The sequence below is a fragment of the Misgurnus anguillicaudatus genome, chromosome 13, assembly GCF_027580225.2.
Source record: "Misgurnus anguillicaudatus chromosome 13, ASM2758022v2, whole genome shotgun sequence".
NCBI lineage: Eukaryota > Metazoa > Chordata > Actinopteri > Cypriniformes > Cobitidae > Misgurnus > Misgurnus anguillicaudatus.
Window position 1 is genome coordinate 18420580 of NC_073349.2, and position 25326 is coordinate 18445905.

General features: G+C 37.5%; 1 protein-coding gene across 1 annotated transcript in view; it reads left to right on the forward strand.

Moving 5' to 3' along the window:
• The first annotated feature begins 501 nt into the window (after positions 1 to 501).
• Positions 502 to 25326, forward strand: part of c1qtnf12 (C1q and TNF related 12) — a 33073-nt gene continuing 8248 nt past the window's right edge. Inside the window, exons 1-5 of the mRNA XM_073875272.1 lie at positions 502 to 2212; positions 17406 to 17510; positions 17884 to 17995; positions 18141 to 18322; positions 23131 to 23239. Of these exons, the coding sequence (XP_073731373.1) occupies positions 2039 to 2212; positions 17406 to 17510; positions 17884 to 17995; positions 18141 to 18322; positions 23131 to 23239 (682 nt within the window). The 5' untranslated portion in view covers positions 502 to 2038. The remainder of the gene's footprint in view (positions 2213 to 17405; positions 17511 to 17883; positions 17996 to 18140; positions 18323 to 23130; positions 23240 to 25326) is intronic.

The window sequence follows — 25326 nt, forward strand, 5'->3', positions numbered from 1 at the left end:
AAAACCAGTCTTTTTCTCCATTTGTCATGTTTTACAGCTGTTAGTGTACACGCAGACGGACATATTTGCAAGCAATTACAGTTATTACACCCATTAATGTGTATACAGTGTGTGTGTGTGTGTGTGTGTATATATTTATATACCATTATGGTACCCTGCTGAAAAAAACGATAAAACCATTACAGAAATTTCTAATGGTTTTATTGGGAATTTTATTGGTTCTACATTGTATTGGTTTTTGTTGGTCTCTAATGGTATGTATTGGTTCTATGTATTGGTTCTAATGGAATATGGCCCAAAACACACTACAGTGTAGTGGTTTTAATGGTAAAAGCTAATGGTTCCGATAGGTATTTTAATGGAAACCAATCGAATTTTCTGTAATGGTTTTATTGTTTTTTTCAGCAGGGTATATATGGTTCTTTCCATTATGTTTGTTGTCTGATGATGCGATCTAACTCCTGTCTCCTGTTAGATTGAAGTAACTTCCTCCTTAACGGGTGGGATTGTGCGACGTTAGGTCCAGGTGGGTGTATAGGGCGTGATTTTCTAAAGCGCTGTTGCACTATTGGCCTGACACGTCTCGATTTTGGCCTCGCAGCTGGAGGTCGAATGCTATTGGCCAAGTGAGGCCCATTTGTAGCTCGCACTCACCTGACAGTGCAAAAGCATCTAGTGATGCCTCAATGCAGTTCTTTGTGGGTTGTTTGAATTCTTTGTGACTAAATGTCACACATACATAGCTATTCCAAAGTAGGACAGTTCACACACACACATTTACACTTCTACACATGAACACACGCATTCCCTTGAGTCTGCCTGCCAAAGAGCTCTCCCTTGCTTTCACAAGACTTGAGTATTTCATTAGTGAGATAAAACAGGGCTGAGCCCACTGGGGTTGCCAGTTTCACTGATGAGGAAGAGAGAGAGAGAGAGAGAGAGAGAGAGAGAGAGAGAGAGAGAGAGAGAGAGAGAGAGAGAGAGAGAGAGAGAGAGAGAGAGAGAGAGAGAGAGCGCAAGGGGGTTGTGATAAACTCTTACAGTGAGAGAGTGCAGAAGTAGCAACATAAGATCTAGACAGAGTGAGAACACCAATACACAACTGTGTTGAAACAAGCAAGCACAGAGCACGAAAGACCCACCACAAATCCCAGGCTGATCGCACAATTAGAGGTGAGTGTGCATGTGTTTTTATCTCCCCGCCGGACCAGGCTGATGAATTACTCTAGGGCCGGGGACTTGAGCGAAAGTGGGCACGTTTGAAGCTGTCAGAGAAAACACACGATTGTCTCGTGAAGTGCTTCACGGCTTTGAAGTTTCCCCGGGGCAGCCGCGGGGGACCAATTTTTTCCCTGCAAGGAAAAAAGGCAAAAGAAGGCCAAAGGCTACGAATACTGGAGCGGTTCCAACTTCCAATTCCCCCGGGACATTTTTTTCCACCTCAGCTTCAAGAAGGAACCACATGTGAAGACTGATGGGGCGAGAGCTCGGCATTGCTCACCAGAGAATCAACTTGGATGGATCACTGACAGCTACACCACTGAGGCTCCACGGCGAGACAGAGGCAAAGAAGCAGAGAGAGGAAATCTAAATAATCTTCATCCATTCTCCTTTACTTCATCTGCCTGGACGTTTATCTTCTGGACCCCCACCATAGGACAGCAAGCGTGAAAAATCTCACTAATGGGTTCATTTGCTGTCAGCTCAGCGGCGACCTGTCATTTCCCAGGACCACTCCGCTTGACACATTTCATAGGCGAGTAAGCTTTGCTTTGTTTCTGCTGCCACAGGAGCTTCAACCTCATTTTGCTGGTTTTTAAGAAGATCAAGACCAAGCTGAACTATCAGCCAGCTTAATTCCCACTGGGTGAAAAGGTCCCTTCATTACTTTGCCTGTTGATTTTCTTCGGTGAGGTCAAGCATATGATTTAAAACCCAGGAACACTTGCTCTGTATTCCTGACCAAGAACTTCCTGCAGTGGGAACAACAAGAGGAGATTTTTCACGGGATAGCAGTCTCCAGACTGGTGGGGTGAAGATGCGGTTCTGGCTGTTAGCTTTAGTGACGGCAGTGCTCTGGAGTCAGTGCATCCTTCTAGGATGGGCTGAGGGCAGGAAGGCACGTAAGAAGCAGAAGGAGCTCAGTCCACAACACACTGAAACATTCAACACCACCATCTCCAACAGTGAGGAACAGGATGACAGTGTTAAGGTCAGTCCTTATGTTGTTGTATCTTCGCTCTGACTTTGCATCAAAAGTGAATTAATTTACTGTTTAATGTGCAGTGTTAAATGTTCACTGGAAGAAATCTTTTTGCACTTACATTTTTAAGTTTAATCAACTGTATTGGCCAGTGGTAAATAAAGTTGACATAACTAAAGCAAATTCAACTTGATTCATTAAGTTAAAGCAGCTCATCACTTGTCAAGGTAGTTGAAATGACTTGTAAATCCTAGTTGATTTAACTTAAAAAAGTGCAAAAGATGTGTTCTTTTAAGTGCTATTTATTCAATCTTTTTGTGTCTTCATTTCAGTAACTAAATTTGAAAGAAAAATATGACCCAAAGGTGCTACTTCTGAAAGTTTTGAAATGAAGGTTTTATTTCAAGTTAATCTCACAGAATTCCTGTAGCTCAACTGGTAGAGCATTGCGTTAGCACCGTAAAGGTCCTGGCCTTAATTCCCAGCGGGAACACATATACTGGTAAATTATATACCTTGAACTGTAGGTGGTTTTGGATAAAAGTGCCTGCCAAATGCATAGATGCATAAATGTAAATGCTATGCCACACATGGGGAAAGCACACACTGATGCTTTTCAGCAACAGAGTCTTTCTGTAAAGTGTCAAAACCACACGAAGTAAAAGGGTAAAGAAAATGTAAGGGGACATCAGAAAGCAAGACTGATAGTTTTAGGCAATAACAGTTTTTTATATGTGCCCAAGGAGAGGACTGCAGCTGTTTTTTCTATATAGTGCAAGTTTGGTGTGATAAGAAGGGAGAGAGTGGTATTGTACAGTCTAGACACCATAGACTCCCGTCTTTACACCTGGTAATGGAGATGTGTTTGAAAAGATCTGATTAAAACGAAACAGGTGTATATATCTGTATCAATATTTATATCAACTAATTCTTATTTACACTTACATAATTACATTTTGTGTTATTTTAACACATTTTGTGTTGTCCCTTTTATTTATTGAACACAAAATTAATATAAAATGACATGTGTTAAAACAACACATATAGTGTTAAGGGGACACTCCACTTAAAAAAAAAAATACTCATATTCCAGCTCCCCTAGACTTAAACATTTGATTTTACCGTTTTGGAATCCATTCAGCTGATCTCTGGGTCCGGCTGTACCACTTTAAGCATAGCTTAGCATAACCCATTGAATCTGATTAGACCATTAGCATCGTGCTAAAAAATAACCAAAGAGTTTGGATATTTTTCCTATTTAAAACTTGACTGTTCTGTAGCGTGTACTAAGACCGACAGAAAATGAAAAGCTGCGATTTTCTAGGCAGATATGGCTAGGACTATACTTTTATTCTGGCGTAATAATCAAGGACTTTGCTGATGCAACATGACTGCAGCAGGCGTAGCGATATTACACACTGCCCGAAAATAGACCCCTGCAATTGAAAGTTACAAAGGGGACTATTTTCGGCTGCTGCGTAATATCATTGCGCCTCCTGCAGCGATGTTGCAGCAGCAAAGTCCTTGATTATTACGCCAGAATGAGAGTATAGTTCCTAGCCATATTGGCCTAGAAAATCGCAACTTTTAATTTTCTGTCGGTCTTAGTACACAATGTAACTATAGAATTTTACATAGGAAAAATTTCCAAACTCTTTGGTTATTTTTGAGCGCGATGCTAATGGTCTAGTCAGATTCAGTGGATTGTGCTGAGCTGTGCTAAAAGTGGCAGACCCGAAGATCAGCTGAATGGATTCCAAAATGGTAAAAATCAAATGTTTAACTCTAGGGGAGCTGGAAAATGAGCATATTTTCTAAAAAAGTGGAATGTCGCTTTAAAAAACACATAATGTGATAAATATCATAACACAAAACAATGTGTAAAAAATTAACACATCCTTTCTTAGTGTTAATGTATGTATATACTATATACTTAGATGCAAAACCCAAATGCGTCTGACATGTTTTCTTGTAAAGTAGCATTTTTTTATCAGACTCTTAATGCATTCTGCCAACAAACCGGTATTTCTGAATGGCCCGAGGCCGGGATTAAGCGGATAAGGGGTATGTGTATATACAAAATATACAACTTTTTGATGCAATGCTCTAAATATTGAGCTACAGAAACACTTACAGGAACAGATGAGCTTTATATTAAAATTAGTTTGAAAAATGTCTGTGTGTTAAAGATGCGTCAAGTATATAGTCGCTTTAAAATCCAATAACAAGTCCCATAGGAGACGATCTTGGGACGCATGTTACTAGCAGGTGTAAAGGAGATTTGGGCTGATCACTTGTGAATGGTTTCCAGAGACAGATCTTCACACCACGTCTAAATAAGGCTCAAGATCAGACTCTATATGGGTGAAGTGGACGACTGCTTGAGTTATGCGGAGAATGCACAATCAAAGAGTTTGATTAGAGTATCAGTCTGTTCCTTCAATAGCGGAGACTTTCTATCAGAATGTACGGTAGATGGCCTTTAAATGATATACTTTTAGTGCATTTGGCAGATGCTTTTATTCAAAGTGAGTGCCTGGGAATCAAACCCATACCTTTTGCGATGCTGACCCAATGCTGAGCTACAGTAAGAGACGCTGCGTTGATAATCGTTTTGTGTTACGAGTTACGATACAGACCTTGGCACACACAAATTTGTTATGGCATTTGTCTGCGTATAAAACAAACACAACTCTAAGAATTACCATTGATTTCTATGAGCATGGAAAATGTCATCAGGCTTTAGTACGTTGACATTTTCTGGCTCCAGCATGGTCTGAATATTTCTATTTGAAATCTTTATTTGTTTATGGCTTCCGTATTGTTTAGATATTGGGGTTTCCATTGGAAAATTAGCTCTTGTTCTAGGCCACCCATATAGCTGGCGTTTACAAATACCCCCCTACCCTTATGCCAACCGCTCTTTCCATAACTAATGTGCTTCAGTGATCTTGTTGACAAGACTTATTGCCCTATTCAGATAAATGTCAGTAATAGAGTTTTTCATTTTTACAAATCACTATTGTGGCATACTGGTTGTGCCTTATCTTTATACTGTATGTTTATTTGAAGTGCTCAACCCCCAGGAAACATGCGATGACTGGTGACCTTGTGTCAACCTCCATGGTCTCTCTAAGCTGTAACTTATTTGTACTTCTCGTTGCTCCCTCATCATCACACCCCAAGTGTCTCCTTCATGACTGCATCATCCTCTTCATCTTCTTCCCAGCATAGGCAGGATGCCATGATGTAATTCCTGGGAAATTTAGGTGGGTAGATATTTAAAGACCCTTGGCAGAGCTCTTTCCCAGCCCATTGATTCTGTCATTCACAGACCAGGCTGACTCCGCTGTGTCTGGGACATCCGATAGGCGCGGTGCGGCCCCCTGAAAAACCGAGGCAGCAGGCTGCGTAAGCCCCTCACAATGCCTCACAGAAAGGGTCTTGAAAGGGGACACCTCGAGAAGGATTAGTCACTCTTCCACCCCTTGCTAAATATCTTTTCATCTTGTCCAATACAATCAGAGCATAATGACATAATCACTGTAAAACTCAGATTGTGCCACTGCAGGGTTAAAGTGACATTCAGAGTTAGTGATGGAGATCACCTTTAGAGGTATAGGATGAGATTTATAGGATCAATGTGCTGCTATTTATAAAACTTGCTTTGTCGGACAATCTCAACAAAGAGACAAACAAGTGACAAAACACCAACAAGTCTGCTGCTAATATTTTGCTATTTTTACACGATAACAACATAAAAAAAAAATGATTTGCTTTTTCAACTCAGATTAGTTATTTTAACTTATTTAATTTTAACTGTAGCAACTCATCACTTGTCAAGATAAATGAACTTGAAACTTGTAAATCTCAGTTGATTAAACAAAAAATAAGGCATCAAATTAGTTTGTACAGTGCATGTAGTAAAAAACTAAAAAGATTTGTTATGCGTTTTTGAAAAGTATTGTTTGATAAAGGTTAAAAATGACTTTATAAGCACAAACTTACCCTGATATTTACAGAACACTTTATTTGGATATATAAATGAAACAGTGCCTTTAACTGTAAGCGCACAGCTTGTGCTGTACACACTCTAAAAATGGCTGGGTTATTTTTGACCCATAATGGGTAAATATTGGACAGAACACGTGCTGGGTTAAAAATTGACCCAATGCTGGGTTATTTTAACCCAACTGCTGGGTTATTGTACCCCATGGTTGCATAACAACAACCCAACATTGGGTAATTTTTAGCAGTGTCTGTACAATATTTACCCATTATAGGTCAAAAATTACCCAGCCATTTTAAGAGTGCAATATGAATAGATGAATAGATGGATGGATGGAGGTACGGATGGATGGATGAATAGATGTATGGAGGAATGGATGGATGGATAGAAAGATAACACTTTATTTGTATATATAGATGAAACATTGCCTTTAATTATAAGCGCACAGCTCGTGTGTACAGTATGAAGAGATGGATGGATGGATGGATGGATGACACTTTATATATAGATGAAACAGTGCCTTTTGTTATAAGCGCACAGCTCGTGTGTACAGTATGAAGAGATGGATGGATGGATGGATGGAAGCATGGATGGTTGGATGGATGGATCGCACTTTATATGGATATATAGATGAAACAGTGCCTTTAATTATAAGCGCACAGCTCGTGTGTAATGTATGAAGAGATGGATGGATGGATGGAAGCATGAATGGATGGATGGATGGATAGCACTTTATTTGGATATATAGATGAAACAGTGCCTTTAATTATAAGCGCACAGCTCGTGTGTACAGTATGAAGAGATGGATGGATAGAAGCATGGATGGATGGATGGATGGATGGAAGCATGCATGGATGGTTGGAATCATGGATGGATGGATGGATGGATAGCACTTTATTTGGATGAAACAGTGCCTTTAATTATAAGCTCACAGCTCGTGCTGAACAGTATGAAGAAATGGATGGATGGATGGATGGATGGATAGATAGATAGATAGATAGATAGATAGATAGATAGATAGATAGATAGATAGATAGATAGATAGATAGATAGATAGATAGATAAAATACAGTTTTTATTTTAAACTTTTCAATGTAAAAAATGATTTGTTGGTTTATCTTAAAATTTTGCAGCCTGATCTCACAAATTTCCATGTTATAGTCACGGAATATTTCGCTCATTTATCCGTGTCATTGTCACAGATCTCTGCATTTTTCTGTGTCCGTACCACAGACTTTCTTTTCTGTATCAGTTTTACGTATTGGTTACTCAATTGTTTTTCCTATTTTCTTACCATTGTCGCTTGGGTTTGGGTTTTGGAACTTTCTTTTTTTATATAATTTTTTTGGCCCATTTTGCCTTTATTGATAGACAGTAAGTGATTGAGAAGCGACAGGAAAATACAGTGGAAGAGAGGGGTATGGGATCGGCAAAGGACCTCGAGCCGGGATTCGAACTCGGGTCGCCGGAAGTGCATCTGCACCATATGTTGGAGCACTGTCCACTACACCATCAGCTCCGACAGAACGACTTTCTGTCACATAAAATGACATTCTAACCCACACCCAACTCTAACCCTAAAGTCAGGCGACAATTGTTTAAAAATCCGGGAACAAATAGTATAAACCAATAGTCAAACTCACATCCTAATCCAATCCTAACCCCAAACCAAAGTAAAAATGGTTTAAAAATAGGACAATTGAGTAACCAATACGTGAAACTGACACAAAAAAGAAAGTTTGTGGTACGGACAAGGAAAATTGCAGAGATCCGTGACATGGATAAATGAGCAAAATATTCTGTGTCTATTCTACGGAAATTCGTAAGATCAGGTTGAATTTTAAGTTATTTTAACATAAAAAATAATAGTTAACTCAAACAAAGTTTATTAAATATTTTTAGTATTAATTAACACTTAAACATTTTAAGTAGGGCTGTCAAAAGATTAATCGCGATTAATCGCATCCAAAATAAAAGTCTGTGTTTACATAACATATGTGTGTTTACTGTGTATAAATATTATGTATATATAAATACACACACATTCATGTATATATTTAAGAAATATTTGTATTTATATACTGTATATAAATGTATATAATTTATGTTATATAGAAACATAAATATTTTATATATAAATATAACCAATTTTTCTTAAATATATACATGACTGTGTGTGTTTTTATATATAAATAATAATTATACACACTACACACACATATTTTATGTAAACACAAACTTTTATTTGGGATGCGATTAATCGCGATTAATCTTTTGACAGCCCTAATTTTAAGGCAACCAAGTAACTTACTTTTTAAGTTGAAGCAACTTTTTTACAGTTTACATTTTTTTTTGTTTAATTTATTTTTGCCAGTAACAATAACCTTTCAGACAATTTTAGTTATCTAACATTTTACTATTATTCCAAATTATTCTACAGACGAAGCATTTTAATCGCTATTTACCTAAGATATAATCTTACAGTTATACTCAGTTTTATCATTCCCAGAACCTCGAAACCACAGTTATTTATCTTCCAGGAGAGTGCAGCATTACGGTTAGAGCGGATCTTCTCGTAGCTGTCCATTTGACCTACCACAGATAATAGGAAAATGAGTACCAACGCAAACGAGCTGAAGGTTATAATTTGAACACAAAGCAGGTGTGATGCTGCAATCAAACCCTATTTAACTTTTTTATGCGAGAGGAAGGCTGAACAATTCTTTAGCAGATCTCATAATAGGTCCCGTGGCTCCGTCTCTTTTCACATGTCTTCACTAGCCAGGAATGCGCACTTCACGTTCATGTAAATATCTAAACAATGTTTACCCTGCCACAATGCCATGAAACAGGGAGTTATTAGAACCGCACAAGGGCCTCATTACATGTACGCTACTTCGAGTGTATTCTGACTTGCACGTCTTATTGTTCTTGGTGAGAATGGGTAAGTTTTGAGTAAATTAGATTCAGGCGTCTTTGATGTCATTATTTAATGACGTGTGGGCTTTACGGGCGAATTTCCAACTTTCCCCCCATGAGTAATAACACAGTGTTTAACTGCCTGTTTCACTGCTCGCGTAAGAATGCGATGAAAGGAACTTTACGGTAACTGCCAAACAAATATTCGGCATACATGTGAACGAAAAACTGTATCTGTCGTCCATTTGGAGTGTATTAGTTATCAGACTTTGTCCACAGGGAAGGAATTACAGAGTAATGAGGCCTCTGTAATGAAATATACAGCGCTGCTGGGTCTGTTACCTGTTAAATGATGCCCTTTGAAGCTTTCTGGTGCTTGATATCCAGCCAAATAATAATTTATTTTTTGTATCTCTTTGTGTGTCGAGTTCCAAAGCTGTAATGACTTGGTACCAACAGAAACCTTAATTGCAGGTATGCACTGGTTCATCAAATCCAATCAAATCCATAAATCTGTTGACTTGACCCAATAAGATGCATTATGGAACCTACCTTCATCACACGTTGTTATCTCGCACATAGGCACATACCGCAATCTCGACTTGACAGGTGTGTAATAACAGGGAATATCTGTAGACAAGTATGTGGCCATGGCTTATCCATCAGGCTCTCTTTTGTCAGCTATAGATGTGAAATGATGGGTGAATTGGGAGATGATGGGTGGGTGATATGGAGGATGCACACAGGTCTCGAGCAAATACAAAAGAGGAGGTCTTTCCTCAAAAGCAATGGGTGGAAAAATCATTGAGCCATGCATGGATGAATGCACAGACAGTGATGATACATCTAAAAACAACAAGAAAACCCTCAGTCATTTGATGAAGCAGATTTTTTAACATCTTACTGGTACTGGAACAACATACTTGACAGCTCTTAAGATTTTTATGGTTAGGATTAGTGCCATTGTTAGGGTTGGGTTGGTGGCATGACAGGATTGTTGTTCAAGGACCAATATGAGATGTTAACTCACACTGTAAATTTTTTAAAGTTTAATCAACTTGAATTTACAATAGTGACTTATAGTGAGGAGTTGCTATAAATAAGAAAAATAAAGTTGAGTTAGCTAAAGTTATTTCTTTTTTATAATTTGTAGCAACTCATCACTAAAAATGAATTATTGTTAAAAATTTAAGTGCAACAAGTAATTTTTAGAGTTTCGTTTTCATGCCGTACTCAAAAAAATCAGATCAAACAAAAGCACCTTACTTTATCACTGTATCACGTCTATAATAAAACAGACCAATTCCCAATAATCCCAATACCATTTCATATATACCTGCATAATAAAATGAAAAGACAAATCTTAAATGCGTCTACAAGGTCCTTCACAATCAAACACTGCAATATAATTGTTGAACGTGGCCTGGAGGCAAATATTTATGGCTGTGTTTATGTTTGCTGTGGCGCGCTGCCATGAAAAATGTCTGTGACTTTTCTTTCTTAAAATATATTTTTCTCATTTTCCCTAAAGGTTAAACAAATAGTGAGTTCTAAATGAGATCTGGAAAAATGTTGCATTATTACAGCACAGGTTATTAATACACACTGTACAAATATTAATAAACCTTGAATTTTCTTTGTTGTGAAATTTGAAAGTAAATTAATTACATTTTTGAAACAATAATGTTTGAGGCCTAATAGATTAATCATTATTATTGGCAGAGGCAAAGCTGATTCCTAACACAACATTTGTAATATTTCTAGATTTGCACAATTTGAAATTATAATTTATTAAAATTTTAGAAACAAGAGAATAGTGAGCGGTTACTTTAAAGAGCACCTATTTCATTGCCAAAAAACAACGTTATTTTGTGTATTTGGTAAAATACAATGTGTTCGCGTGGTTTATGGGCAGTGATGGGAAAAACGGCATTATAAGTAATTGGCGTTAGTAACTGCGTTATTTTTTTTCAGTAACGAGTAATCAAATAAATTACTGTTTCCCCCGTTATAACGCCGTTATCGTTACTGACATTAAAATGCTGCGCGTTACTAAAATTGATTCACTGTAGTGATTTTCACCCGCGTATGCTCGCTCTCTCGGCCAAACACTGTTTTTCTCTTGTGTGTGTATGTGTGTGTGTGTGTTGTGAGAAACATAACTGATGATGATTGGTTTGTGTGTGTTAGAGTGGGTGGGAGAACCACATAGCTGATGATGATTGGCTTAATTTCCATCGTTAGCCAGCCAGAGGCAGAGTTCACAAACAGACACGCACACACAGTCCGAGTTCGAGCGAGCAATGTAAAAAAGTCTGAGCAACTTTGTCGCTAGATTTAGCAACTTTCTATCACTTTAGCGACTTTATAGGACAAATCTAGCTATCTTTTCTGGCGTGGTCGGAGACTTTTGTAGACTGACATGAAAATACGCGTCGTTTTCTCTTCTCAAAGAGCAGCGGTGTGCCCCATCTCAAAGCACTGACATGCAGCCCGGTCATCGAGCATCAATCACTCCGAAAACACCGGCGACAGGGCGATGGCAAGTACAACAAGCTCAAAGGTAGCGGTCGCAAACACAAAGTATAAAGCACTACTTTTCCATTGTTGAGGTGAAAGTCAAGAATGTTTGTGTAATGTGCAACTTATGCCCATGAAGAAAAAGTCTCTCCACGTCTGTGGCAAGTAATTCTGATCTAATAAAGCACCTCACATCGTCACATGCTGCCACAAAATTAGTGATTTCTCTTTAGTATCCATTTTAGTCATTTAACATATTTAATTTTGTAAGGGGCATTCAAATTATTTGAAATATTAGAATTTTTTAAGTAACGCAGTAATTACTTTTCCTGGTAATTAATTCAGTTACTATTTGTGAGAAGTAATTAGTAACTATATCTAATTACTTTTTTAAAGTAACGTTCCCAAGTAACGTGTTTATGGGTAAAAAACCCATTATTTTGCCTACCCAGTCTCACAAGGTTTCGTGATATAGTATTTTTTTATTCTTTTTTTTGTGATATAATCACAAATTTCCGCGTTCTTTCGTGATCGTATAATGAATTCCTGTTTTCGTGTGATTATCACGCATTGGCCACTCAACTGCCTCTTCCTACCTCTAAACGACTGCTGCTTCGCTTTAGGGTTAGATTTGGTGCTTGCATTAGAATGTCACTTTATATATTGGTTTATACTACTTTTTGTGATTTATTTTTTATATGTCGCCTGGCGTTATAGGGTTAGAGTTGGGTTTGGGTAGGGATGTCATTTTATGTAAATCTAACCCTAAACCGGAGCAACAATGGTACGAAAACAGGACAAAACAGTTTAGTAACCAATAAGTGATAATCACACGAAAACAGGAATTCGTTATACGATCACGAAAAAACACGGAAATTTGTGATAATATCACGAAAAAGAAAAAAAAAATTACATGACTATATAGCGAAATTTCGTAAGACTTGGCTGTATTTTCCATATACCGGACATTTTTGTAGCTCCGCATTTCACTCTCTTCCTGTAACGCATGCATTTGAAAAGCTCTGTGTCCCTTATTGGCCAGCTAATCTGTACGTTGTGATTGGCCTGAATAGATTTGACGTCAGCTGGAAACGTGATGCTCCTTACCATGTTTGAAGGATTTGGTTACTAACAGGACAGGCTGTGAGTCCAAAGCGGGAGGAATTATGATAATGTCGGTCTTGTCTACATCAGCAATCCCAGACGATAACTCACGTCATTGTTTACTTTGGGATATGTACCTTTTGCATATCGTTAACATGTACTAATACACACTTACACACCAAAGGAAATTAAAAAGCGTGAATTGGACAATAGGTGCTCTTTAAATCATATAATGAGTTAAGCTAATTCAACTTTATTTTTTATCATTTATAGCAACTCCTCACTAGTCAATAAGTGAATTGTAAATTCAAATTGATTAAACCTAAAAATTTAAGTGAAAAAATGACCTTACAGTGAAGACACTTTGTGTTGGCTCATAAATACCTAAAACGTTTCACATTCAGTTAATAAATCTCTCATAGCACTATGCTATACAAACTTTCCCTATCATCTTCAACCTTTTATATTACTGTAATATGCTTAGGATTTGCTTACTGGGTCTGTTATAACATCTATAGTCTCACCAAAGCCCTTTACTAGACTTCTTTTAACTCTGTCTCTAATGGAGCATTTGGCAGCTTTTCTCCACAAAGGTCTGCTGTTTTAACTGTCCCAAAACAAACTTATGGGAGAAAAATTCACCCCAGTGGTATGCTGAGATAATAACAGCTTGCCATGATCTGTCATGATCTGAATAACTTCAGCATAAAGCTTTTCATACAAGCCATGCTACCGCTGTCAACTGAATCAACTGTGTACACAGTGCACTGAAATATTGGAAACTTTATCGCACTGAACTAACCACTGCACATTCCACACGAGTCGAAAGTCTAAATAAAATGTTCTCGTGTTTCCAAAGATTGTTTCAGAGACCTGTAGTGGAGAGCTGATCATTACGTTCACAGCTACGATCTGTGTGATAACGTGTGTGCGTATCAGCATTTAGAAATATTGTTTTCTCCTTTTTGTGTGTAAGAGAACATGAGAGAACATGACAAAATTAGATTACATGGAGAATTGATGCGTTTTCACAAACTTGTACGTTATTTCCAAGCAGGCACTTCAGGCAAGTTAATCCTTGCCTTGACAGAATTATGGATCCTCCCTGTTTACTATCTGATCTGACTCTGATCATCGGTGGTGTTAATGGAGGTTCCTCATATGTTCTTAAGTGCTTCAGTGAAGGTGTTGGCTTGTCCATCTTGCAAATCTTGTGGAAACTGGTTGTAACTCTTGAGGTGTTTAGGCACTGTATTGAGTTTTTGTCATCTTGAAAAAGCTTCTGCTGTTTGAACCTGTCAAAGATCCTTAATTGAACCGTGTTGTATCAACAATATTACGAGAACTTCATGACCTGAGTATTTTTTGCTTTCTGGTAACATAAGAATCCTGTGGCTAGTTCTTACCCACTCTGCCCTATTTTTACATACCAACGATACAATCAGCATTTATAAAGCATTCCATATAAGACAATAGAAATATAAAACCAATCGCCCATCTTGTTCCAGTGTTTGGGAAATTGTATCAGAACAAATCTGTCTCCAGACATTTTTTTGCACCAATAACACAGCGACAGCCAACATTCACTTGTGTGCTAGTTAAGTTGTTTATTTTGTCTCCTGTCATAAGTAACGGGTTGTTACACCCAACCAAAAATATGAGCTCTTCTCATTCCAGTATATGTAAGAAAAACAACAGTTTACTTTGTTGTTGCTTAACACGGGCAGGTCTTTTTGAAGAGCCACAGCATGTTAGTTTAACAGATAAGTGATCCGGGTCTCAGTGCCAAACCTAAACAAATTCCATTTCAGACAGCTCACCTTCTTTAACTCGTATCTATCTCTGCTTCTATCTCAACCGCAGTCACTTGAAGTTTAGGGAAGGGCTTAAAGAGATGCAATTCATATTTGTGGTTATTTGATTGAAGAAGCCCAGCAATTCATCCAAAACGAAACATCATCAGCTCTTTAGAATTGTTTGTGGTTGGGTGTTCGAAATTCATATTTAGTTTGGGCCCAAACATCGTGTTCTTTTATACAAGCAAGCAAATTCTCAGAACACTGGAGTTTTTTTTTCTTAATTTCTGTATATAGCTATTAAAGAGCCCCTATTACGTTGTTGAAAAGAGTGTTATTTGGTGTAATACAATGTGTTTGTGTGGTTTATGGTTCAAAAAACACATTATACTCCATATATCTTACATTATTTTTTCTCCTCTATGCCCTGAGAAAGCAAAGCTCAATGTTCTGAAAAAAGCACGGTGTGCTCTGATCGTCCAGCTATATAGTGCGTTGTGATTGGCCAAATATCATATTTGGAATATCAGCTCCCAACTGGAGATAATATCGTCTTTACTACCTTATCAATACGAGCCTGAATCTAATGCAGATAACCAAGCTGATCGAACTTTGCCAGCGCAGCTTGAGCAGAACATAACAGCTGATCAGTTATGTTAAGGGGCGTGCACACCAAAGCACTTCCAATGGAAGCGCGGCATTTTTCAAAACAGCCAGCAGCTGGCAGATTTTTTCTGCATTGAAAGCCGGCGCTCTGCGTTTTTTCCGTGCTCAGCACTAAGCATCGAGAGTTGAAAGAGATTCAACTTTGGGTGAAAAGCTCCACTCGTCAATGTCAGTTCTCACACAGCCGTCCAATCACAGTGGAGGAGGGATGAGACAAGTCTAAAAAAAAACAGCTGGCATTTGGCATCCTCCAGGCATTTTCAGCCGCATAAAAAAGCTTTGGTGTGCTCCGCCCCTAAGAATACTAAAGGTTAGGATACTAAAACATAAAACCATGTCTGCATTTGAAACGACAAAAAACAAGCGTTACTCCTTACTGCTTAAACTCATGTTTGAATCAGGCCTTGAATAGTCAGTAGCGATTTCTTTAAATATCAGTCTCTGCAGAAAAACGTGATTATGCAATCGCATGATTCAATGCATAATCAGCCAAAGTTCGCATATTTATGCGGGAGCCGCATTTTTTCAAATACGCTGCACTTTCGCCGGATGAATTGCAGATATCTGCACTCAAAATATGCGGGGCTTGCATGATTTCATAATCCCCGCATTTTCGTGTAGCAAAAAGTCACATATATCTTAGCAGAAAGTTGAAAATTGTTGCATTTACTTCACACAAGCGCAGCCATGTCCCCTGTTGCTATGGGAACGTTATGAAATGATGTAATTACGCAACGGGAACATCACTGAAAAGCTGCAAACCACATCCTTAATTTTTGCAAGTTCCCGCAATTTCATTGCATAAAGTTGCATAAATATTCTGCATATTCCATCGCATTTAAAAAAAAAATGTGCTGCAAGATCAAGAATTTAATAATTAATTTAAGAATTATAATAAAGTCCACGTCAACCAGCTGCAGAAATAAACTATTCGCTACTATCCTTTAATCATTGTAGTCCAAGATATGAGATTTCAGTTGGAGACGATAACTGCGTCATCGTATACTTTGCAGATCGTGAACATTTACTAACACACACTTAAAGCAGTTTCACACAGTACGCGGCAGCCGCGAGTGTTTAGTTCATTGTTAAGAAAAGACGTGTGGAAAGCGGCAAAACAATGCAGTTACAGAAGTAAAGCGGAGTCGGTCCGCATGCATTGCTCGTGCACCCAAAATCATGCCTCTTCCATGGACACGACTCTTCATGGCAGGTGCCATTAAAGATAAACATATTTGCACTAAATGCTTCACACCGCGTACCGTGTGAAACGCCCATTACACACCAAAAGAAATGTAAAATCATGAAAAGGAAAATAGGGGCTCTTTAAGAAAATAGCTAGAAAATAAATATAAATGTTACAATATTCCCCAAAAAGGAAAGGATATGTCTTACACTTGGCTGATGGTTGTTGAAGACATTCCAGGCTGGGATATGGAGGATTCAAACTGCTGCCAAACAAAGTGAATTATATTAAATATAGCATATTTGATAAGCTCGTTCTGGGTTAGCTTTCTACCTCCGAGACATGAACATGAAAGCTCACAAAGCAGCAATGCATTCACTGTTAACCACTTTTAACTATTGCATAAAGCAACCCGCAGTATAATGCAACAAGTCTTGGACCTCTCATTTTGAGTTGCTCATGGAAACTTGTTTTAACCAGATCAGTTTTGAAAGGCTGTTTATTTTTTACAGACCCTACTGGGCAAAACTGACGTAGCACCTGAGAGCACTACTGAAAATGAGTAAATAAGCAAAGGGTAAAGTACTTATTTGACTGAATGTGTTTGGCATAGCGCGGCATGCCACACAAAGACCTATTCCTTTACTGAAATGTAGAGGAGAGAAAGAAAGAAAAGGGTACAGAGTACAACCTGCTATGATGTCTGGCACCATTTAATAGCATCTTTAGGCAAAATTTTCCTATGAGGGTTTGTAAGCAGAAATTATGACTCATTCAGCTTCGCTACAATACTGCATGAAATGCCAACAACTAGAGAATGGCATTAAATATTTGATAGATCGCTTTCAATGATTCATCAGATATTATAATGCATGCCTTTTCTCTCTGGCGTGTGTTAACCGAATCTAATACTAAAAGAGTTTGTCATCTGTATCTTCTAAAAATATCAAAAAACAGCAAGCGTGGCAAAGAAATGCATCAATTCTGGTTTTGATTCGACAGGTCAGTGAGAACCAGAGAGTGGACCCTCTTGGATCATGGTTGGATTTCGTGAAGAGACCTGTGGGCAACTTTCCCGGAAAATGCAGAAAGCGAAAACGACCACTGGTGCGGAAAATTTTTAACAATCACATATTATCAAATGTCAGAGACGTAACTGACAGAAGCACATAAGGGTATAAAAACATACAGTACAGTTCTCCTCTATATTTTTTGAGTGACGATAAATCAAACGGCTAGGTGGGAACACAGGCGCTAAGTTTAGATGACAATAAAACTAATAAGTACAATTATAGAGATACTGCACTACATATATTCAATAACTGTGAATGTTAATCTTTTAACGTATATTTATCGCTACCAAGGAATTTATTATGCATTGCAAGTTGTGACATGTTTTACATAAAGCGAAACACCCTTTTTGAGCTTCACGAGGTTGATTTGAAAAAAGTGGAACAATTATATTTCTTTTGATTATCAGCCTGGTCCACCGGGCCCTCCCGGTCCTCCAGGGCCTCAGGGACCTCCAGGATCTCCCGGGGCAGAGGTCACTCAAGAGGTCCTCCTGCGAGAGTTCAAAGAAATGATCAAAGGTGAGGGCCCACGACACGCATCAAAATTTTTGTAAGGGATTGCAATTTATCCTCAAGTTGCTATCATAAAGATTAGTTGGACATTTAGTCAGATACAAAATAATGAACTGTCTTTAGTGATGTGTTTAATTGTCTGTTTGAACAGAGGCCACAGAGAGGCGAGCTGCAGTGGACAAGCCCAACCAACCCAGTCAGCTGCCCACAACTCTTATTACTTTAGAGGGCATGACCTCGTTCAGAAGAATCGAAGAAGCGTTTCACTGCAAACTCAGAGGACCTGTAGTCGTCGACAAGAAAACTCTGACAGAGCTGCAAAACTTTCAGACGGTAAGTAAAATTATAAAAACAGTATCACTTTATTTTGATGATCCTCACTGACTTTCTGTTGGCTCTAAAAAACCTAAGTCAGCTAACTATCATTCAAATATTAGTTCACTGTCTGCTGAATATCCTATAACAATTTATTGTAATGATCCCCTAACAAACATTCGACTTACAATGCAAGTATGTCAACTTTGCTAACCCTACCTCTAAAGGTAGGGACACATCAAACCGAAGCCCACAAAGTAGCACAGACTGTGAGGTCGACTAACATTTCTTGGTGGCCGGCTGTGTGTGGGTCCAAAGTTGCCCCGTCACACCAAACAGCCATTGCGCATCTATTTTGCATCTGCGTGAGATAACTTTCCGTACCAGTCGGTGGCAGTAGTTGGTTTTCATTATTCAAAACGGAAACCAGAAGACCTAGTGACGGCTAGGATACAAAAAATAAAAACAAAGCAGGACCCGCTTACCAGTTTCACACAAATGTCACTAATCACAGAAGTTTTCGTGATACTGTATATCCGTATAAGTAAGGTGCACTCAAAAAATATGCGGGTTATTTTTGACCCCTAATGGGTAAATATTGGACAGAACACACCGCTGGGTTAAAATTGACTCAATGCTGGGTTGTTGTAATCCAACTGTTGGGTTATTATTACCCCATAGTTGCATAACAACAACCCAACATTGGGTAATTTTTAACCCAGCATGTGTTCTGTCCAATATATACCCATTATGCATGGGTCCAAAATAACCCAGCCATTTTTAAAGTGTGACCAGAGTGTGGCCCCCTTTTCTTGGGACAGTCCCGTTTTTTGGTGTTCTCCCCTTAAAAAACCCACAAAAAAACATTCAAAAAGGTTTGGTCCCCGTTTTTTAAATTCATAGATCATAACAAATAAGATTTCAATGATATTTTGACCATTGAACTAGGAAATGTCACTGCTTTTTCATTTTAAAAAAATCTGGTCACCTTACTTATAAGACATATCTTTTGTCAAATATTCACGTACTAGAATGACAGATGGAACACGTTCTTGCTTCATCACTTCTGTTTTTCTTTTTGTGCACAGGTTGGTCTGAACAGCTAATTCCAATTATATGTCTCCCAGACAAGTGCCAATGCCGATTCGATATGGTGAATTGGCTAACAAAAGGGGATAATGACTTTCTTTAGCCAACGGTGTAAAACACACCAAAATAACTAAATCAGACAACTCTTAAAACCTGCCCGACTACCGACCTAGTACTTAGCTTAACAGACACTAAAACTCAACTTATACTCTTCTGAGAGTTTTTTGACATGTACAGTAGTGGTCAAAAGTGATGGTCAACTTCAAACAATTGACATCTTTACTCTAAACTCTAACTTTACTCTAACATGTGCAATGTTATAGACATAACCCAACTAGGACAATGACTAGAAAATATTACCACAAAAGAGGATCAACAAATATATTTCAGTCAGTGTATGCTTTATATTCTATGAGGTTTATTCTCTATGCATTTTTTGTATATTCAGGAAAATCCACTATTTTTTGGAATTAAATAATGTGCTTTGGCTTTTGGCCAAATAATTTTGTTGTCCATTTTTTTACCATATACACTACACCTCATATTATTGTGATTATTTAATCTCACCTGAGGGGACTTTTATTTATTACAGTAGGCGCAATGTTGCTTAAAGTCAGAATGTCTAAAGAGGACCATCAAAATACATCTACTATGGTTTAATTTAGTACGAACATCTAAAAAGTGTCAAATACTTAATGATGATAGTATAAAGATACACTCTTAAAAATGCTGGGTTGTTTCAACCCATCATTGGGTCAAATACAGGTTGTTTTTGTTTGATTATAAATAACTCTATGGGTTTTGTTAACCAAACATGTGTTAATTATAACCCAACAGTTGGCTTTTTCCATATTTGACCAACGATGACTAAAACAACTCAACATTTTTTAGAGAATAGAGGTAAACATGAATCACGTATGTGACATACTGGATTTAAAATGGTAAATTATTAAGTTTAAAGGGGCCATGCCACAATACTTTTTTAAGATGTCAAATAAATCTTTGGTATCCCCAGAGCACATATGTGAAGTTTTAGCTCAAAATACCATATAAATAATTTATTATAGCGTTTTAAAATTGCCAGTTTATAGGTGTTAGCAAAAATGTGCTGTTTTGGGTGTGTCCTTTAAAATGCAAATGAGCTGATGAAATTCAAACACTGATCACGATGGTGGTTTGTTGCAATTAAAACTCAATTGTGCTTTTCCCTGCACTAAATGGCAGTGCTGTGGTCGGATAGTGCAGATTAAGGGGTGGTATTATTATAATAAGAGCTCCTTATGACATCATAAGGAGAGCCAAATTTCAACAACCTATTTTTTTCAAGTGCTTGTAGAGAATGGTTTACCAAAACTAAGTTACTGGGTTGATCTTTTTCACATTTTCTTGGTTTATAGAAGCACTGGGGACCCATCATAGCACTTAAACATGGAAAAAGTCAGATTTTCATGCCATGGCCCCTTTAATATGTGTATCTACATTTCTCCTTTTCACTATCTTTTTGTTTTAAACCCGCTCATTTGTTTGCATCACTACACTAGTGTATCATATTGAGCACATTAGTGCTGAGAGGCTGATAAAAAAAAGAAGGAAATAGGGTATCTAATACCAAGAGTAGCAAATTAACATTAATGCCAATTCGAATAAGCATTCCAGTGATTTAGGGACACAGTCATTTACAGTAAAACTTCAAAAGTGCATGTGATCAATTATTTGTAGCGGTAGGTTACGCTCTTGTCAGAGCTTAAGAAATTCCACTCTTAAAATGATTTTAAATTGGCTTGTCTTGGTTCCATCTGGATACAAATCACATAGTTGTGTCTTCATAGTGACAGCTTTCCGAATACTGAAAAACAATTCTAAGAGCTTCCAACCTGTGTGTGCTTCACAAATGAATTTAGAGCCAGCTGTCATACAGTAGTAACTTCTGATTGGCTCTTGTTATATGAGCGTAGTACTGTAATGGGATGCTGGATTGGTCAATCAGCCAATCAAGTAAAGCCTCTTAAAATATTTATATGCAGTGTGACACATTGCTTTTTTGTGGTGTACAAAAGGTACTCTGTCTGGGTTCTGGACTAGTGAGTAGTTGGGATAAAAATAGACACTATTCAAAACAACACCCTGTTTTAGGGAAAAACTAAGGCTTGTGTTATTTTGATTATGTCAATAACCAGCGTACAACGAAAATCCATGTTATTTGTGGAGTATCCTCTATAGCAGTCATAGTAACACGTTCCAAAAAGGTTGCATTTGTTAACATATAAAAGAAAAAGTATGTGAACCTTTTGGAATTTCATGGTTTTCTGAATAAACTTATTCATTCTGGCATAATAATCAAGGACTTTGCTGCTGTAACAATGGGGCAATGATATTACGTAGTGCCTGAAAATAGTCCCCTGATATTGAAAGATACTAAGGGGACTATTTTCGGATGCTGCACAATATCATTGCGCCTCCTGCAGCCATGTTATGGCAGCAAAGTCTTTGATTATTACGCCAGAATGAGAGTATAGTTCCTAGCCATATCTGCCTAGAAAATCACAACTTTACATTTTTTGTCGGTTTTATTACACAATGCAAATACAGAAGAGTCAAGTCTCAAATAGGAACGACATCCAAACTCTTTGGTTATGTTTTAGCGCGATGCTAATTTAATCAGATTCAATGGATTATGCTAAGCTATGCTAAAAGTGGTAGCGCCAGACCCGAATGGATTCCAAAACTGTAAAAATCATATGTTTAACTCTAGGGGAGCTGGAAAATGAGCATAATTTCGAAAAAAGTGGAGTGTCCCTTTAAGACTTAACTTAGTGGCTAGGTTTATGCAATTGGCCACAGGTAAGTTCCTTTTTAAGTTGAACCAACAAATCTATTTTACTGTTTAGAAGAATTGCTCATCGTTAGTTCATGTTAGCTGCACTTATTGATGTTAACAAATGCAACCTTATTGTTAAATATCCTTTATCATTCATTATTAAATATGCTTCATCACTTGTAAATGCAGTATGGTAGGGAAGTAGTATCATAAATCATCTAATTGTACTTTTTCATATTAGCGAAATTACGATCATATATATGTTTTTCAAACCTGTCACATGGGTAAAATAACAGTTTTGCATGTCAAATTTAGAAATCGGACTCTTTTCACGTGTCTGTTTTGGTCTGACATGTATAAGACAGGCATTCATTGCGTGTTTTCGAAGTTGACAGCACAAAACTGGCATAACTGAAACCGCATTTAGCACACTAAGCTGGAGCACTCATTATTAAAGCGTCTTCGTCTGGAACTGTTGGTGGGTTCTGGAGGCGTAATGCAGAATAATGCGGTCTGGCATGGCTGCATGCTGCAGTTATGATCAAAAACAGAATCGGAGGATTCTTGGCAGATATCTACATATTTCTAGTCATTTAATGGTTATGTGCTCCCAAGCTGAGCCCTAAAACTTGTTCATTTTTTAACAGTGTATGCGGGATGCTTTGATTTGCAGCTTTATTAGATGGTGGAGGGAAAGAACTCAGTCAGATAATAAACAAATATCTAAGACAATAATGCTTGGAATGCCCGTCTGCATTTTATGTGTTTGTGTATCATTCAAATTTTTTAATAAGGAGTGACTGCTGTTTATGTTTGACAAGTAGTTTCTGCGTCAGATAGTGTCAAGAAGAAACTGGTCATTTGATGTGCGATGTTTATTGTATGTCCTCTATAATTCTCACCTGTTTCATACCTTCAGCCTCCTGCCAAAGGTGCCTTCCTCAGAGGGACGGGAATGGATCAGACCACTGGACGATTTACAGCTCCTGTAACTGGAATTTATCAGTTCTCTGCCAATGTTCATATTGGTAAGAAAAGGTTAAAAGGTTCACCTCACCAGTAAACAATATTCAATCTTTCATAACCTTTATTTTCATTTTTTCCAGTGTAAGAGACATAGTATGTGAATATAATAATCAGCGATTTGAAGAATAATGCATAATAGAGATTTCATAGTTTGGGACATTTAATAAAATTTAAGTACACTGTCAGAAAAAATGGTAAAAGAAAGTTCTGTTACTGGGTGGTACCAATTTGCACATAATAAGTTAATATAACTAAATGGTATACATTGTGGGACAATTTTAAAGGGTACTGCCCCAGTGACAGCTAGGGACAATTTTTCGACCATATTGTCTGACAGGTCTCAGATGTTTCTTTTAAAATTTTATAAGAGACAAAAGCTACAAATGAGACAATTGCTGACTATACTGTAAAATTATAAAGTCTGCTATAAGTGATTCTGTAACTCGGTATTAGCAATGCAAAGGTAATGGGTTAAATCCCAGGAAATACCCATACTGTTAAAAATGTATCGATTGAATGCACTGTAGGTCACTGGAGGTGAATAAAAGTGTCTGCCAAATGCATACATGTAAAATAGCTTAGCTCAGACCATTTGAACATTGTAATCTTTGACCTTTGATTGCAAACTCTTGTATTTAAATCTGGGCTGCGTTTCCCGATAACGTTGACTCTTAGCGCGCTACGAAGACTCTTAAGTTAAACCTTCACTACAGGTTTACCTTTTCTAGGCGTGTTTCCCGAACTGTACCTTAGAGGGTTTCTTAAGGTATACTTTCTTACGTACGACGTTACCAGGTGCTGTCCATGGCGATGGTGCTGAATAGGTTGATATCGATTGCTCGACAATCAATTGTTCACTTTATGTAATAGGTACTTCGCTGCGTTATGAGAGAGCGGTGTTATTTATTAAATAAACATTTCAGAAATAGTTCAAGTTACATTTATTGGGAATATCTGGTAAAAATATTTCAAATTGCAAACAACTAAATATAAACCTTGAATATTTTATTTTATATCAAATCCATGCAAAACTCGCAACTTCATGTCCAAAAGTATCATGCATAAAGTGCTCCAATGCATCCATTATTCCTTCACTTTAAAGGATAATTTATATTAGGGGTTCCCATAAATGCGTTGCACAGGGGAATAAGGTGGGTCGTGCAAGTCACCTGGCTTGGCATTACACTTAAAATATAGAAAAACAAATTGTTGTTCATTAGTTCACGCGTTTATGTGTTTGGACACTGCGCAAGCAGCGCGTTTACAATGCGGATAACGCTTAATGGACGCATTTCTGGAGCCGCGCCTGTCTGTTAACCTTAAATATAACATAATATATATATTATATGATATATAAATATATAGTATGATTGTTTTAGGTTTAAGCTTTGATTAGTTTTAATGTGGAAAATTTGTTGACCTTATACAAGCAATTATCAAGTGGAGCATTTTCTTTTTAATGTTTATAAAGAATATGGCATGCAGTTGCCTCAAAGTTATAAAACATAAAAAAAACTTCGATGCAAAGTCGAATTAACATCAATAATAATATTTAGGAAAATCAAAAATTATAATTTCGTGATGAATGTGCTCCCGTGTGGCATGCAATTTTTTAACTTGATTTGTTTTATTTGCAGCTAAAATAGCCGGTAAACTAAAGATTTAACGGATATGAAATGCACAAATAAAATAGTAAGATTCGCTGTATAGCTGCCTGCCATAGTTTCACCAACTCCTCCTCCCAAAATCTTTTTTTAATAGTTTCTTTAGCCTGTAATAATAGTTCACAGCTGATGTTCCTTTGGAAAAAAATATAAAACATCTAACAACCATCAGTGTAATAATGTCTAATTATGTGAATGTTTTATTCTTTAAATAAATAAAAAATGCCTAATTTAACACGGAGTGTACTTCAACTTTTTTTAACAGATATTTAGTTATATAGACTGCAATATACACAAGCTTTTATCACAGTCATGGCCCCTAGCGGAGTCAAGTGGGATAAGGTATAGCTAAGAGTGCTCCAGACCAACCTTCCGAACGAACGACTTACAGAAGTGATACGTAACTAAGAACGTTTCGGGAAACA